Source organism: Anguilla anguilla, chromosome 13 (genome assembly GCF_013347855.1).
Source record: "Anguilla anguilla isolate fAngAng1 chromosome 13, fAngAng1.pri, whole genome shotgun sequence".
In the NCBI taxonomy this organism is placed as follows: Eukaryota; Metazoa; Chordata; class Actinopteri; order Anguilliformes; family Anguillidae; genus Anguilla; species Anguilla anguilla.
This window is the reverse complement of record NC_049213.1, coordinates 25,978,533-25,996,886: the sequence shown is the minus strand read 5'-3', so window position 1 is coordinate 25,996,886 and position 18,354 is coordinate 25,978,533. Positions and strand designations below refer to the sequence as shown.

The window sequence follows — 18,354 nt, the reverse complement described above, 5'->3', positions numbered from 1 at the left end:
TAAGACATTTTTTACGGTGCAAGAAGCAGATGATATATGAGAAAACTAAAATTCTACACAATGAAAATATTTTCTTCAATTAATACCTACCTTACTTAGCTTAGATTGTTATGAATTTCACTTTTATTGTTCTGTATAACTACTAACCAATGCAGATTAAGTATATTGCTAAAGCAGCTGTCTCCTCTTTCATTGTACAGACTGCGACTTTTCCCACTGACTTCTATGTAATATACACTTATACACACTTACTCATATATAAAATTATATTAATTGCTGTTCTAATCTCATGTTCACCTGCAACATTGTCCTTCAAGGTATTGAGCAAATAATATAATTAATATATTATGAACTCGTCTTCAAATTTGAATCTTCACACCTTCCTTGAATCCCTTAAAAATAAGGCAATGACCGTGACTCGAAATAAATTTCATATTCATACAGGCTATAATTGTTTTCTGTGTCAATTGCATACTTGCCCACAAATATAGAGGACGTATTAAACCCAACTGAAGGATTTTTACTGGTTGTTCAACATTATTACCTCAAGAGGGCAGAAAAGCTCTTCAATAAATCCAGCACGATGACTAACCTGGTATTTTTGGTCACCTAGTCTTAAATTTCACAAAAAATGCAACCAGCACATAGAAAATGTATGTTTATCCAACAAGAAAGGTGAGACTGATTTCATCATAACAGTAGCTTTGAATCTCATCTCATGAAATAGAATCCCCTGTAATGTTGTCACACTTGACCGGAGTGAAATGGAATTCTGCTTTAAGGCATTATTTCCGACCTCTAATTATATCCATAAAGGGAAATATATTTCACTGTAAGCCAAAGGGATATTCAACTACAGGGAACATCAACCGCTGCAGTTCTAAAAATGAGTGAATTTATTTTTCCTGTAACAGAAATACTGGACTTCAATCATGCAGTTCTCCAGGAGCTGTAGCTGGTGATTAAACAGAATGAATTGCCTGGATGATCAAAGCCATTGGGACGCTGCTGGTGCATCAGCCACCATTGTGTTTAGGGACATCAGACACCGGGGTACGCACACAATGTGAGCGACAGGAATCTATGTGCTTATTTAACATCCAGCGACAAAAAATAATCCAACAAGCACAGAGCTTGACCGTGAGAGAAGAAGGACTGCTGCCCATTTTACAAAGTCAACAATAAAAAGCCAGAGAATTAATCGAAGTCATGCACTTTGAAAATACAGATCCTGCATAATAACAGAGCATTTAATGCTTTAATGCTGCCCTCAGGCCATTAGCATAGCATATGCGCTTAACATCTGCAGTATACAACAATGTGTATATCACTCTTGTTCTATAGAAAGAGAGTTGCTATTCAGTATTGACCTACCCAATAATCGAGCCAATGGAAAGCTTGTAGAATGTCACTCAGTTCAGTGGCCCTTTTATGAATCGTATTAGCCAGCAGAATTGTATATATTGCCTGCCATAATTTGACCAGACATGCTGAAATAGTCACAAATTCTCTAGAGTGAGTAGAGTGTGTGAACTTTCCTCATGGTCAACCCCGGTTGGGCCTGCAGTTAAAGCACAAGCAGTGAAATACCCCTAAAGGGGGGATGGGGGGCGGGGGGGGGGGGGGGGGGGGGGGGGAGGCATTCCTCCCTCACCTTGGGGGTGATTCTTAACCTGGACAGGAAGGCCATTTCCATGTGGTATAATGCAGACAGCTTGAAATGAAGTCACATGCTAGAAGCCCAGTCCCTAGGACATCCCCCAGAGGATTTGATTGTCCTATAATTTGGACCATTGTTAACAGCCACTTTTCCCTATTTAAGAAGTGCTTCACCAGATGATTCTTTAAATGATACCCTTTCGGTGAGGGAATTCTGCTTTCCAAGGTTTCATTCTGCCATTTCTCACCCCAATTTGTAATACCCAGCTGTAATCACTGGACCATCCCTTCAATCAGACAAGAAAATGTTCATATTTTCATATAGTCTCACTGGAAATAATTTAGTTGTTATGTAATTGTACATTGACTGTCTGAGTCCTACCGTGGTTTCATTGCATTTCACTAGTTTTCATTTATTTCCACAGGTCTAGTTACATACAGTATAAATTTGTTTTCAGCTTATGAATAACCACTTTGTTTGGTTTGGCGGGTTGACAGGTGAAAATGTATAGTGCAGTAAAAATAAATAGGCCACATCGGCAGCACTAAGAAGAGCTTGGTTGTAGTACATTCAGTTTTTAAGAGGCGCAGTATTAGTGTGGTAATGTGACTGCAGTGCAGGGTGGGAGATAGGGGCTCGTTTTTCATCACTGCCAAGAAACTCCCCCTTGCCACAGGATGCCTTATTGTACCAACCTGTTGTTTACAGTATCTCAGTGAACAGGTTTGTGGTAGAAAGTCAGCGAAAAGTCTGCAAAATGTTGTCTAGGCGTTCAGGTGAAAACTCAGCTGAAGAGTGTAAGTTTTCTGACCGACTGGGATGTAGCCAGGCTATATCCGGGTAAAACATGATTTATATCGGGGTTAACCATGTCCGTTTATGTCAAAAGGTCTCTCAAACTAGATTTCCACCTCTCTAGGTGTTTAGATTCCGGCTTTTGCTCACTGGGATCTAACCTGGGGCCTGTATTTTCTTACCAGGCTGCAGTGCTGGAAATGATCAACTGGGGAGGTCGGGGTAACAGCTGATAGGAGGCCCATGTTGCCTCAGAGTGAACCAGGGGCATGCTAGGAGAGGTACCCATTCATCTCAGTGTAATTACACTACAAGGCCCTCCTATGTGACAAATCCAGCCAAAGCATTTGCTCTCTAGACTCTCTGAATCTGCACCATGCCAGTTTTGCCTGCGGCAGGGTGTCCCATGGGCCACCTACAGTATAATCACCCTGCCCCAGTTGGGTTAGTTGTGCATTCCAACTGGTGAATTTCACAGTAAAGAGAACTTGTGGGAGTCTGCATGCATATCTGGGGCCAGTGTGGTAGTGGGTGGGGGAGGTGATATGGAGGGTAGCCGTTGGGGGAAGGGGAATTTGGCTCAGACTTCAGCCTTACATCACTCCAGTTGCACTTTGACATGAACATGAGCCTGAATTACAAATCAAAACAATCCACCTTCAAATACATGAGATCTGGATCCAAATGAGTTTGCCTCACACACAATGCAGGACACTTGCCATGGGTCAATGGCAGTGTTTCCACCAATGCAAACCCTCACATTAGACCATTTTAGAATAATATGGGGTGGGTGTATCAATCTGTAGCAGGTCACATGTCAAAGATGTCTGGAAAATCAAGACCAAGGGCTTTCAAAATGGGCTTTTTCACAGATCACTAATTCTTTCCTTCACAGAAAATACATATGACAGTAAGGACATAGATCACATTTCTAGTTTGTGGGAACAACAAAGGAAATTTTCTTTAGGATTTTTTGAAGGGGACACCAACAGTGCCACGAAATACACAATGATACTATTTGATGCCTTCTCTCCACCCAGGGATCTATGTCCATATATGACATTGAGGGGACATGAGACAGGTGCATGAGGAACTAGAGGTGTCCCTGATGACTCATGCATGTGTGAGCAACTTGGTATCTTTTTCAGACAGCTGTAGCATGTCTCACCAACAGCACAGTTTTGAAAGACCATGTACATATCCTTATATGTTCAGCAGCGATTGCTTTCATAGATCTTTAAAAAAGGTGGAAGGTGGAAAAATGTAGATTCTACTTCACCGAAAGAATGTATCTAACATCATGTGCTAGTACATGGAGAAAAGACAGATTTTGTTCCAAGGGAGTAAGACAATATTTTAACAGCTCCTTAGAATGTAGAAATATCACATATGAAAAAATAAATAAATAAAACTTTGGAGCAACTATAGCTAGTTCAGCACTAGCTCAGCACAATGAATATATGAATAAATTATAATTATAACCGTGTTCACAAAAGCATAGGATAACAAGATCACTGCATCTGCAGCAGTGTCATTCATTTTGTTCATTTATATGTAAAACAAAAAATATATATTATTATTATTATTATTATTATTATTATTATTATTATTATTATTATTATATGGTGCCGGGAAGATATTTGGTGCACACACACACACACACACACGACAATATTCGGTACAATAATAGATGTGTTTCCCCCTTACAACAAAAACATGATTTGTTTGAAAAAAGTTATATCGCTTTGATGTGGTTACCCAAGCGGTCGTACTTTACGACCCACCTCTAACTTGCTCTGAACATGTGAGGGTTTGTCACTTTGACAACTAGAAAACAAATATTTTTTCCAAGCTTAGAGATGCATGCAACATAAAGGTGTTCCTAGTACAAAGCTGTTATTTTCTACCGTGTCTCTAAAGCTTGTTGGTAGCTCGTATGGGCAATTGAAGGATAAATAAAAAGCGCGATATTAAGGCACTGGACAGGTTGGGACAGCAGTTAACGGGGCTGCGGGGTGTAGTTTTGAAAACGGTCTTCGATAGACCGGTCGAGAGGCTAGCAAGCACGAGCATAAAATACAAGGCAAACAGAACAAAATACTACCCGTGTTGGGTTTCAAGTTGTGCCTGAACAGTCAAACAATCCTGCGCCACGCTCCTATTCGGGCAAATGCCAGTGCGCTTCATATTCAGACTGAGCGATATAGTGGAGCCGCGTAGGGACACTGTGGGAGAATGAAGGTGGACCGCAAAAGTACCCAGATACAACTAAGTCAGGATTTGTGGGACATTGTTTAAGATGCATGACGAATCATTTTGAGTGTTTTATTTCAAACAGCAGTAGAACATCGACATTTCGCCACTGCTGATTGGATGTTATTTTTATTTTTTCGTTTATGTTCAGCTAAGTTTGCGCATTTGAGTCAACATATGTTCACCCACGAAAGTTCTTACATTTTGCATACCTTTATTCACTATAATATACTACACTGTTCAACATGGGCGCTGTTTATGCACTGATTCTGGCGACCTGTTTGAGTGGAATTTGGGGGTGCCAGCTTCCCCACGACTGGAGACCCCAGACTGAAGCGTGCAGAGCAGAACTCGCGGAGATCATCGTTTTCGCTAAGGTTCTGGCGCTCCACAAGGACTCATACAGCGCGTACAACTACCTGCCCTGGCAGTACGAAACGGACCTTTTCTTCTCAGCAGAGATCGAGCTGCTGTGCGACCAGGCATGGGGAAGCATGCTGGAGGTGCCCGCTGGTTCCAGGTTTAACGTTACCGGGCTGGGGTACTTTCCCTGCTACTCGTACAGCGTCATTGAGAACAATGCTTACTATTTCTTCTTGCGGTAAGACAGAGCACCGTGTGCATGGTGACTGATTCCTTTAATTAATGTGCAGCAGTGGGCAGCGCTGTCTGCTGTAAATGCATAAGTCCTATAATGTCATGTATTGCTGTGAGTATAGATTGTTTGCAAAATTGCATATGAGAAAGCTGTCACTCAGGCAACAGTGTCGGAGTGATGCGAACTTTAGTTGCAGTGCCGATCAGAACATTTTCGTAAACAGCGAATACTAGGGTGGGAAGGTAACTTTCTGACAACATTCCACGTCATAATTTTGTATGCAGATCGGATATAATTCTATTTAAAGTTGTATTTTCCCTTTGAGGAGGTCTGCATGACATCTTTTTTGCCCACCAGGCATTGCTCGGCATTTTGTTTTTATTTACTTTATGTGATGTTGTTCTCAGTATTAAACCGATGAAGCAAGCCTTTTTTTTATGTTCAGCTTTAATATTGCTATTTCTATTTTATCGCAAGCTCTAGCCTCCGCTTTTTTCCTTTTTAAGTCCTGCTCCTGAGGCTTAAATATAAATCTAGAAAAAGCATATTTTTTTAGTATTATTAAAGAGTGACTTGAGAGGTCTGATCCCTATGGACATTTTCAGGGGAAAACAGAAAGCTGCAGACCAAAATTGTGGTCAAGGGGTGGGAGTAACCAAAATATCCTCTGTCTGTGTGTGTGTGTGTGTGTGTGTGTGTGTGCATGCCTGTCTGCGTGTGTCTGCATGTGCAGAATTTGCCAGTACATGAGGGATACAGAAAAGGTGTCGGTGCACGAGATTCTCTTACAGGTGGCCTTGGTTACTCATGTGTGTTATTATATAATTTATTTAAGTAGAGGTCTCCATTATCCAGGACAGTATACAAGGGCCACACATCTTGCATAAAATCTTGCATAAAAGGAGATCTGCATTTGAGCCCAGAGATTCATTGGACAATGGAAATGGCTTCAACCAGTGAAACACAGTCCTGCACAAATATATTCTTCTTTCAGTCTGGACAGTTAGTTGTGTGTGGAAAGGGCACAGCCCAGGTCACTAAGGCAGGTCTGGATCTGGGAGCCGCCGTCGTGGAAGCAAGAGAAGCCAGAGCATCAGTTTCATCATGTTTTGGAGTTACCCTTTGGACAACCTTACAGAGTAGCTAGGCCCATTCAGAGCTGAACTGACTAGACAGCTGTGACAGATTCATACGGAGCAAGTCTAGAAAGCCTGAAGCCTCCAGATGCAGCACAGTGCTTCCTTCACCTCCTTGCAAGAATGGCTTGATTCCTTTACAGGACAGGTTTATATGCATCTCCCACTGCGAGTGTCAGGGAACTAACAATGAAAATCATCTGCTACTTTCCTGTTGACTAAAATTCCTGCCCAAGTGCCCAAAGGCAACCATTGAACCAGGGGTTCAGTCTCTGATCAGCACGCAGTGAGGGCGCAGGGTAATGTTTGTATCCTTTACAACTGCCAGAAAACAACTAGAGGATATATTCCCACAAATATTTAATACGGTTCAGCTTATATTTATACGTGATCTCTGATAAATTATATACCTTTTTTTAAATTCTCAAACAAATACACCACACCAGCCTCCGCAAATCCTTCACTGGCATTCCAGTGGAAAGAATATTTACATTTACTCCATAGCCACACATGGTGATATCCGTGCCAAAAAAAATAACCTCAGCATGTACAGATAGTCGGGGAAGTCTATGTTGGCGAAGGGCTGCATAGCTGGATGTCTGCGCTTTGTTTTTGAAGACTCTTGTTCAACAGGACCCATGCTGTCAGCATCAGCACCCTGCGTCTCCATGTTGAAACAAATGCTGCTTGAATGACAAGGGAGGAATAGGTGATGATGTAAGGGGCTTCCACAGAGACGTCCCTGGAAAGCATTGTCTGAAACGTAGAGCTGGATTCACCTGCTGGGCGAGAGCATTCCTATTGCTAACTAATTCAAACATTTTTGTTTGCTTTCAGCTAGTTACTTTTGGGTATGCTTTAAACAGCACAAGGTGCAAGCACTACAAAGAGTTATCGTGCTGGCAAATTATTGTTAGCTTTGTGTGGGAAGTAAACAACCCAAACCTGAGACTAATTTCATAGCTGGCAGACTGCAGTTGCTGGTATAATCCATGTAACCTCCGTGATGTTAATATAATCTGCGACAAGCATAATGCATCACAGAATAAGATTAAACAAAAAATTTCATGAACAAAAGAACTTTCTTTCTTCTTGTAGAATGACTAAATATTACAAGCAGCTGGAAGAGATGTTGCTAATGAGTGAGGTTTAAGTCAGGCCCTGTCCCACAGTCGCTGAGTTTCTCAAATCCTTGTCTCATAAACAGATCACAAGAAGCCTTGCCTTCCAGCAGTCTTTGCTCCCTCATGTCTTGTGGGGTTGCCTGTCTCTGTTGTGCTGAATCAGCAGAGTTAGTGCCAAACGGTTTCTATGGGGGTCTCTTATGGTTCCCATTTCCTGTGAAAATCCCACAGCAAAGGAAGGAACGCCAGTCTAGATCATGTTCCAAAAATGCGCAGCTGGGAAAAAACTCTCACATTAATCATAAATGTGAGAAGACTCAAGACAGGGCACATAAGTATTTAGCATGGAAACCTGTACATTTTCGTTCTATATGCCAATGCTAAAAGTCCTGACCTGTACTATACAAGTAAATACCTTTACGAGTAAATTTATGTTATTACACGTTTTATATGTGGAAAGTTTTAGGCTCTTCGTCAAACACTTGGGCACGGGCATGCTCATTCAGTCAGCATTGGGGAAGGACCATTTTAGTTAGCTGTTCACACAAGTCGCTTAGTATATTATTCATATGCTAAGAGATCCCTTAGTTAGATATAATATTGAAGCCATTCTGTGTAAGAATCTTGCTCAATAGTGTGATGGCAACGCCTCACTGTAGAAATTGAACATACAACTTTCTGGTTATAATTTGCCTTGCGACGCAATCACTATGCCACATCATGAAACCACTCTCTTTCAGTGGGCCTCACAGATTGGAGGACAGAGTAGGACTTACAGATAGACACAGTAGTTTAGTGTATAGTCAGCATTGTGTTTTGGTGCCAGCTGCAGTCCATGTATTGTCAGGTTGACATGTTCCGACATGTTCTAGAGCTTTGCCACTACACCATGAGGAGGGAGGTCTTTCTCCATGAGCATGGGTGAAATGGAGGAATTTGCACTTTCTGGTGGTTGCAGGTTTTTCCCCTCCCTCTATTTTGGCTGTACAAGAACCATGAACCGTGACCCAAGCAGCCATCTGGTTCCAGTTTGGGTGGACATAGTCAAATCATCCAATAAAGAACTTTAAAAAAACTGCTGTGGAAACTTTAAGTAAAGCAATATGTCTTTGTCTAAACAGTATCCATACAGGCATCAAGAGATTTTCAGAAAAGCCTTTGAGTTTTCAAGTGGGGCTGAGTGCCTTACAGTTTGTTCGGCTCATGAAGCTAGAAAGTCTTAGGGGACATGGACAGGTATTCCATTGTGAAATTTTGGAGACCATCGTTTCCCCAGAACACACAAAACCTCTTCACAGCATGGGAAAGTGAGGCTTCTTTAACTCCAAAATGGATGGAGCAATATTGAGAACCTACTATGAGCCGACTGAATGCTTCATTGTGATTTGTCCAAACCGCTAATTCACAGATAATTTGTTAGGGTTCAACCCATTTTGGTATTTACAAAATTTCACAGTTCCATTATGTATTTATTTATGTATTTAACCCCTGATGCAAATTGAAGAAATTATATATATTGAGATTTAACTCCAGATTCATCAAATTTCAATCTCAATTTCACTGCATATATATGCTAGCTCTCTTGATCAAAGTTATGTTTTCACCATAAACTGAAAAGAATAAAGTAAACGGTAGCAAAAAAAAGAAAAGAAATAAAAAAGAAGTCAGGAAAATGTGGAAGTCCACTGGCAAAGACAAAATCCTAATCGTATTTTGTGTAATGGGACATGTAGGATGGACAGTGAAAGTATCACCTACTAAAAATGTACATATTATTACTTGTGGTCAAAAATACACTTTGGAGCCAATGTGATTGGCTAATGAGTTTTACATCCCTGCTGTGTGAGGCACAGTGAAATGTCAGGCACCCCAGGTTGCATGGACACACAGCGCATGCAGGAATCTCTTAAGGCCTTGAATTTGCTGCATGTAATAATGCAACAACAATACATGTCAGGAGAAATGATCTGTTTTCCTCTAAGGGGGCCTGGATTCAATTAAAATCTCTGGCTGATTGTGTGTTGTGTGCTCGGGGTGGACATGGTTTCAGGGACCGGCTTGAAAAAGCTGCAAAGGCATTGGAGTGTTCCCTTGTCCCACTTTTTGCACCCGACTGCCAGATCACCTTCTCCTCTTTAGCTGGATCTTGTCAAGTGGCAGCATAGTGCAGCAGTTAAGTATCTGGGCCAAAAGAGGGTTTTATTTCCCAGGTGGGGCACTGTTGTAGCTGTACCTGTCAACAAGGCACTTAACTGGAAAATGAAAAGCCTAGCAGAATCTCCCTGGGAAGGGGTGTCTGCTAAATAAATAATAATGCATCTGCCAGTTGGCAGAAGCCGGAAAAAACAGCCATTCATTATTGTTGTGCAAATCCACTCACCCACTTTCAGGGTTTACACTTTGCACTCAACACTACCCTCTCTGCACCCCTGCTTACTTTCCTGGTCAACTTTTGGCAGTGTGGCTGTGTAGCCTATTAGACACACACACACACACACACATGCACACTTCTGAAACAAACACACCTTGCTCACTAACATACTCACCTACACATATACATTCTTCATACACACACATAGCCCACCCCCTGTGTCAATGCTCCTACACCACATTCTACACAATTAATATTGGCCAGCACACTGACTTTCTTACATGGTATACAGCTTGTTAATGCTAATATGTGTGGGTTGGAGAAAATATACTTGTTATTTTAAGACGGGCCAGCAATGGACCTCAGGGCACAACAGAACAGGAAAAATACATTAATTTGATGTCTTTCAAGGGAAAAATTATGGTAGTCAGGTGGATTGGCTCTGTACTGTCAGGTTCCAAAGTCAACACTCACACTACTAATTGGTTCCAGGTGTGATGGGAAATTGTAAAGAAGGGGCACCCCCAGCTCGCCCAACACACACACATGCATGTACACACAGACACACACACTCACACACAGCAAGTAATTTTCTTTTTCTTTTTTATTTAATTTTTTTTTTCCATACATTGATACATACAACACTGATTGCCCAGAAAAAAAAAGAAAAGAAAAAAAAGAAATAAGTCAGCAAGTCATTTTCAAATTGCTTACCTATATATAAGTACTTTGATGCAGGGACACCAAGAGAAGCTCAGCAATTTACTAAGGTCTATAAATACTCTATAAATTCACTGCCATATGTATCAGCTGGAAAGCATTGAGAACTTGGCTTCAGATGATTTTCAGTAGAGATGATAAACTGATATTATCTTAGCTAATACTATCTGGTGCATATAAATCTTGTGGATTATCTGCCTGAATTAGTGTCATTTCATTTCTGTAACATTGATTACACATGCAGAGGAGGCCAGTGGCCAATAATAATAATAATAATAATAATAATAATAATACTTTTGATTTAAATAGCACCTTGTCATATAACTCAAAGTGCTTTATATCTTTATATAGCATTTAAAAAGACATTAAAATGCATATTAGTCTATTATAAAACTGCAATAACAATAATTTACAATAAAAAGCCAACAAAGGGAGGCAATAGAGTGGCAATCAGAAATGTCTTGCCGAGGGACAGGAGGGATAAAAGTAGAGAGAATGAGCTGGGAATTAGCCTTCTGTTAATTTGTCAGATGTATTTTCAGGGTGGAACAACCCAAAAGGAATTCCTGCTTGTCAAGTTTAAGGGAATTCATTCAAGTCTAGCATTCAGCATTCATGTCAGACTTGTCAACTATCATGGAGCTGAGAAATAAATAAAAAACCTGACTTCCAAGGGCCGGGCTTGGGCAGTCAGCCAAAGCACAGAGGGAATGAAAGAGGGTGGCTCTTAATGAGAGATAGATGAAATGAGCTTCCCCCTTTCTCCTATTGTTCCAGCGTAACCATGGTGTTAGTATTAATATTTCTCCTGCCACCCTGAAACCTTGATAAACCTCCATTCATTACCCTGTTCATGGGAAGCATTTGAGGGGACTGTGGGAATCAGGGAGCAATGATGTGAGTGACAGGAACAGAATGACCCTGGACTCTGTAGAGAGAGGAGAAAGTGGAGCCAAGGTTTAAATTCACAGAAAGGTGCCATTTCCAAATAATTTCGGAAACATTGCCACTGGCCATGGGCCCTGAAATAGGCAGGTCCATTCTGATTTCGTTTTCCCCTTACCTATTTGGTATGTCACTGTTCTGCTAGGAATAAGCAAAAGATTGTAAAGAAATTGTTTAGAAAAGTTGTAAGTGCAAGTTTGCTGGAATTTGCTGTTTTATTTCCTGCACATTTTTTGTGTATTACCTCTTTATGGTTTTTTCATGAACTCATATCATTACATTTATTGCATCTGCAGATGGCGGTAGGATGTTCTCTAATCATTGTGTACATAAAGGTATCTTAATCTCATTTTAACTAAAATTTTAATTGCATCTTAATGTCAGCAGGAGATTAAGAAACATTGTTGTCTCATACAAAATGCATGTTGCTGCCTTTTGGCTTGACCCTCTATGGTTTAATCAAAATAAATTGAAAAAATATTTAAATGAAAAGGTATTATAAACACACTGAAGACTCAGCTATTTGGTAACACAATGATTCCTGCTCATTCTCCAGGATGGACGAGAACTACAACATCATCCCTCATGGTGTGAATTTCCAGGACCCCATCTTTCCCGACACGCCAGAGAACCACCGCATGTTTTCCAGCCTCTTCCAGTTTTCCAACTGCACACCAGGAACCCAGGTGCACACATACAGCCCAGAGTGGGAGGCCCAGGAGGACAGCCGGGTAAGACCCGCCCACCCAAACAGAACCACCCCTACAGACATTTACAACCAGAGGTCTGTGAGTGTCTGTAGCTGAATAATTAATTCTGTAGCAAATATAAATAAATAACTAAATAAATAAATAAATAAATAAATAAATAAATAAATAAATGCGGCCAGTTCTCTGGCCTTCCCATGGGTGATGTGGAAGCAAGAGCACACAGACAGGGAATGGAGTGCAGTATAACAAATAGGCTATTTATATTCACAGCTTTGTTTAGTTCTGCATGGTTTCCCTCAAACTGACATATCACACCTTGATCTAGACCTCCCTCTATAGACATAAGGACCTGCGAGAGGACTTTCATTTAGGGTTTATTTTCAGCTACCTGTGTGTGGCCAGGGTAGGGGGTTTGGGGGGGGTTTAGGAGGGGTGGTGAGGCATGTTGCTATGCACACCTGGTGAGACCTCTATTATTCTCAATCAGGCAATCTATTATTCTCAATCTGGTCTGTTATCATGAGATGGATCACGATTGAAACTCCAGCTGTGTTCTAGCTATCACGGCCCACCATAAAAGAACATTCCACCGAAGGTGGCTTTCATTTAAGAAAACCACAGTCTTCAAAAGGCTGTTTAGAAACTTTACACGCACGTACTGTAATGTGTTCTTATTGGCTTCGGACATTAGGAATTTGGGTGGCTAAAAGGTCTGAAACTATTTGGCAGGGAGAGAACTCCATTGACCAGTGCTTTTTTTTGGTTGGTTTTTAGACCAGGATATGGATGCTAGTCAGTGGAGAGGCAGTGCTTAAGGGGTGTTCTGAAGTACTGGTGATTCCCCATGCCTTCCAAACTCACCTTTCAACATGAAACAGATACACATTGTGGGTTGTTGTTTATCTACTGCAGAGTTTATATTAATATTTTCAGATACTGCATAGGTATGTCCTGGGGTCACTTCTGTACTTTAGGCTCTGGGTAGGCTTTGTTGCTGTACATTATAAGGTAACGGTGGAGGTTATTATTTTACTATAGTATCCCAGATGGTAATAATTTTACAGAAGTACTGATGTAGTTTCATGTACTTGTCACTTCTGTGTTGCAGGGTTATATATGCTGGTATTTGTCCATGTGGATAGCGTTTAGTGTCCTGTGCTGTTAATTGCCATAGTGTTAGGTTGTGGGTGTTGATCATTTTTTCTGGTTTAGGGTACTGGGTGGTTGTCATTGGCCTAGTTCAGTGTTGTTCATTTTAAGTGTTTCCTTTTCGGGTTAGTGGTTGGGGTCTTGTTTCTCTAGAACATACAGAGTAGGAAATCAAGAACAGTTTGCATCTCCAAAGCACTAATTAGCTAAAGCATTTTTGTATAATTCATACCATGCTCACAGTATACATGTGCATAATGTAAATGACATACCTTGATTTTGGATCACTTGTGAATATGCTTCTGACCTCTTGGTACGCTTCAGTACAGTTCTGTGAGGTCAGTATGTAGCTGCATTTATCATGGTTCACTTTAAAGGCCGAGTGTCCTATTGCATTGTCAACACTGGAGTCCATGCCTTGGACGTATGTATTTGTGTTGAAATAAACAAAATCAGCTGCCTATTTTTGCTTTGCTCACTCAGTAACGCTCAGTAATGTCAGCTTCTGCTTCCAATCAAAGGTTGACTGCACATGAAAGAACTCTCATGGTAATAGGACCAGAAAGGTTTGCATTTACATAAATGACTGCATTTATTTTCAAAGATTTAATCAGAGGTAATGCAGCTCCATGGCAGCAGAACCCTTACCTAGAGCTCAATGGCGTACTCAAGTTCAACCCCTGGACAGCTGGAGAACATGCTCATAATTACTGCAACAGAATGGGAAACGTTATAAATGCATTTATCATGCGATGACATCAGTTTTACATGTGCAACATAATTGCATTTACATACGAAAATGGTGATGTGTGTACCTTAAAGTCAACCTTAAAGTTTTTTACCGGGCTAGCCTGGATATGTAAGTGATCTGCTACACTTCAAGGGAAACCCTCATATGTCTGTCAAACCTCATTTGTATTGGTTTTTTCCATAAATGGGGGGTTGCCTTGCAAGCATCTGAAATCTAACGTGAGACATGTATCTCCAGTATATAGAATATGTACTCTGCTCATCTTTTTCCTGTTGTATGGGATTTGCAACTCTCTAGCACTGCATGCATGTCCCTCGGATTAGAAATGCAGCTCCAGTATCTTTGGGATAGATATGTTCATGGTTAGCACAGAAAGCCACAGAATGTTCAGAGCTAATTAACTGAGAATGTAGTTAATAAGGGTGCTTGTTCTGTTATATAAAAGCACAGAGACAGGAACAACGAGATGAGACAGAACCAATAAGATGAGATGCTGCCACATCTGTTAGGTGAAGGTCCCTCACACATTCTAAAGGCCCCTTCAGTTGTCTGCTCCACTTACAGCACACACTTTCCGCAGAACCTTCAGTTAACTGTCGCACATACCAGCGAGCAGTCGGAATCTAGATGTCTAGAGGGGTGGAAATCTAGGTTGAGAGACATTTTGACATAAACGGACAAGGTTAACCCCAATATAGCTCATGTTTTACCTGGATATACCCTGGATACATCCTAGTCAGCTAGAAAACTTTCACTTTTCAACTAAATATAACTGGGGTTTTCACCTGAACGTCTAGACAGCATTTCGCCACAAAAATGTTCACTGGGATTCTGTGTGACAACTTGTACAAGTTGATTGCTTATCATTGCTTTTCATGTTAATTCTGTCCCCTTTTATTTCTGTCAATATTGTTTTATTATGTTCATCAGTTACCTGCCTATACCGATCAGTTATAGTGAAATGCCTGTACTGTCTACAAAGGACATGACGCTACGGAGTGCATGAAAGAAGCATTTTAATTTCCAGTGACTTAGCACATGGTTACAGAATTCATTATTTTATTTTTATATTTTGTATAATATTTAAATATTTTGTACAGTGAACTCTACATGGCACACTGTGTTATGTGGAAACACAGAGGTCTGTCATGGAAATTTGTGCTTGGTCAAATAGGCATTTACAGTGCGCCACATCATCTGTGGGCAGTATTAAGATCTGGCCTTTACTGGAAAAGATTATGGCTTTGCATCATAGCGTCGCGGTGGCAGCCCACAACATTTCTCTGGACGTTCTCAAAGCACGCTGCTGTGAACGGTTACCATGGTTACCAGGCACCCTTTTGCTGTTGACTCGTTATTTCCTCATTGACTTTGGATTTTCATGCGCTAATCATACAGCCCGTGTAACCCCCGGCCACAGGCACGCATATTAGAAGGAAAACACTTAACTGCAATTGCGTAAAAAAATACAGCCATGCTAAGAAGAAATATGAGGTGGTGCTGTTGCTGGACAGGCCCAGGAAGGTTCCATAATTCCAGTGCATTAGTCTAAGCCCCTGTGCTTGTGGTTTTTGCTGCTTATCAAAACCAGCGGGAATGATAAATTGCTCAGGAAATAAAAGCTGTTTACACACATGGCCACAAAGAAACATTAAAACAGAATTAAAAACATAAGCCAGATCCTCCACACAAAGTGCTCTCCCATTACCTTTCTAAAGAATGCAATCATTTTCCCACACCCCACCGACACCCTGCTATGCCATCTATGTCTGCACATTTAGAAATATTTCAGAAAAGGCGAGTGAGACATGTTTCCTGTCATTTTTTCTGTTTATTATATTTTATACACACAGAACCCTCAGTCAGAGAAAAGTCCTTACTTTTATAAACTTTTATAAAGTTGTAAACAGTCTGCTAAAAATATACACCAAGAAAAAACAGTCAATCTGTCATTACTAACGGGACAATCAATAAACAAGCTCATTCACAAAGGTTTTTAAGATTCCAAGTAAGTATATCCTGAAAAGAGAGCCATGCATTATGGGACAACTTGTCCAAAGAATATCAGTGTGTAATTGCCTATCAAAGGATAAGTAATTATACTCTGATAAAAGTTTTATTTTTCTCAATAAATGCCTATTGGCAGACGTTTTACATTTTGCATACGTGTTATTTTTACATATAAACTCACTTGTTGACAGTTGATCTTGTATAATGGTGTATCCATTCACCACCCCCTTCCTGTTTCTGTATGTAGCTACTGTGCTCAGCAGTGCAAAAGGCCCTGTTTGAAGAGGAGGAGAGGGTCAAGACCCTCTCTCAGAAGGTGCGCTTCCTGGAGAAGGCTAACAACCACCTGCGGGACAAGGTGAAGAACATGAAGCGACTCCTGAGGCAGGCCAAGCGTGAGACCAAAGAGCACACCGTGAACCTCAAGAACATCCAAGACCCTGCTCTCCCACAGCCAGACCAGGCCCCCCACCCACAGCAGGAAACCACCCAGGACCAGAAGAAGCCTCTCAGGAACACCTTTGCCAAGACGCTGAAGAACTGAGCCTGTTACAGGAATGGCCTAATCCAGGGACAGTGCTGGACCCACCGCTAAGCTTGGGAAAGGTAGAGCAATAACATGCAGACAGGCTCCACATATCTGCAGCAAACAGTTATAAATCAGCTAGGTTTGTTTTATGTGCCAAGAGATGATTCCTGGACTTGTCTGTCCATAGTACCATTGACATTTTGTCTTCTACCTTATTATTGATACAATTTGCACTGCAAAAAAGGTATTTGCACACAGAAAGCATATATGGCCCCCCTATATAAAGTCCCCTTCCTCAAGTGTCCCAGTGCATTTGCAATTATGTCACTCAGTGTAACCACTTCTATAACTCCATAAGTTACATACATATTTTATGTCTTCTAGAAGTGTGCTTTAAATTTCTGTAAATCCACATTACTCTCTTCCACAGTTAATATAGAGAAAGTAACAGGAGCTTTTTATGAAGTTATGGGCTTAGAATAAAATGTGATTTCTAATTGTTGTGTCAAGCAAGGCCTCTAGCTTATTCTGACACACTGGTAACTTAACTTTCCTCTCATTAAAGAAATGCATGATGGGGATGTTGCAGTCATCCATCACTGATTTCCTTGTATGTATCACAAGCATAAATGGCTGCATGGTGTCCAATGCCGGTCTCTCCTCTAGCTCAGTGAACTTAGGTGTTGAGACTCAAGTGGAGGCCAGTAAATCACTTCACTGTGGCAACATTACACAAATTCCTCGCCAAGACGAAATGTGAGCTTGCTGACAGGGATTTCTCAGAGCACGATGAGGTGATGTCTCTCTGCTAGCCACATCTTCTTCAACACATTTTGCCCCTGGGATAGCTTCCTCTGACACAGCCAAGACTGAAACCTGCAACTTCTTGGCTGCTGTGTATAGTGTTACGGCAACTTTCAGGCACTCGCTGTTGTTCAAGAAAGTGCTGTCCTGAGGAAACATTTTACACTGGAACTGATGCATAATACAGTCACTACAATTCAAATGTCAAAGTCCAAAAAAGAGGCTTTTGGGTTAAATCATTTCTACGTAGGTATTTTTAATATATATATTATGGGATATATATATATATATATAAACTTTTTTTTTGAGGCGGGAGGTTGACTTACATGCATATGGTACATGAGAAATACATTTTTATGTTTGAAAACAGAGTGCTGAGCACCCATTAAAAAACACAACCATTATTCATTAGATAAATCGTGTTACAGTTGTATCTATTTCTGTTTCTGTTCAGAACAAATTGCTAGTGCTTCTGATCACTGTGATGTATTTTTGGCTGTTTTATTCTTTTAGCTTCCCATTTAACGGCAGCATGTGCACTGTTACAATGCATGATGGGTCATTCAAATTTGGAAAGTATTTTGCACTTCAAAGCTATTACACTTTTAGACCTTCTGTATGAGCAGATGAAGTGCATTTTTATTGCTTTCAGTGCAGTAGAACACATAACATAATAATCAGAATTTTTGTATTAAAGTATCAAAAATAAACTTTCATTTTTTATCAAGTGGTTGGTACAATTCTGAATTTCTACTCACTGCATTAGCACGTTTCCACATTCCACATTCTTCAAATTATT

The 18,354-nt window shown here is 40.7% G+C and overlaps 1 protein-coding gene across 1 annotated transcript; it reads left to right on the top strand.

Annotated features, from left to right (window-relative positions):
* Positions 1-4,321: 4,321 nt before the first annotated feature.
* ccdc3b (coiled-coil domain containing 3b) lies at positions 4,322-18,285 on the top strand. Its single transcript, XM_035387093.1, has 3 exons — positions 4,322-5,309; positions 12,159-12,333; positions 16,470-18,285. The coding sequence occupies exons 1-3, from the start codon at positions 4,954-4,956 to the stop codon at positions 16,764-16,766; spliced, it is 828 nt and encodes a 275-aa protein (XP_035242984.1). The 5' UTR covers positions 4,322-4,953; the 3' UTR covers positions 16,767-18,285.
* The last annotated feature ends 69 nt before the right edge of the window (positions 18,286-18,354 follow it).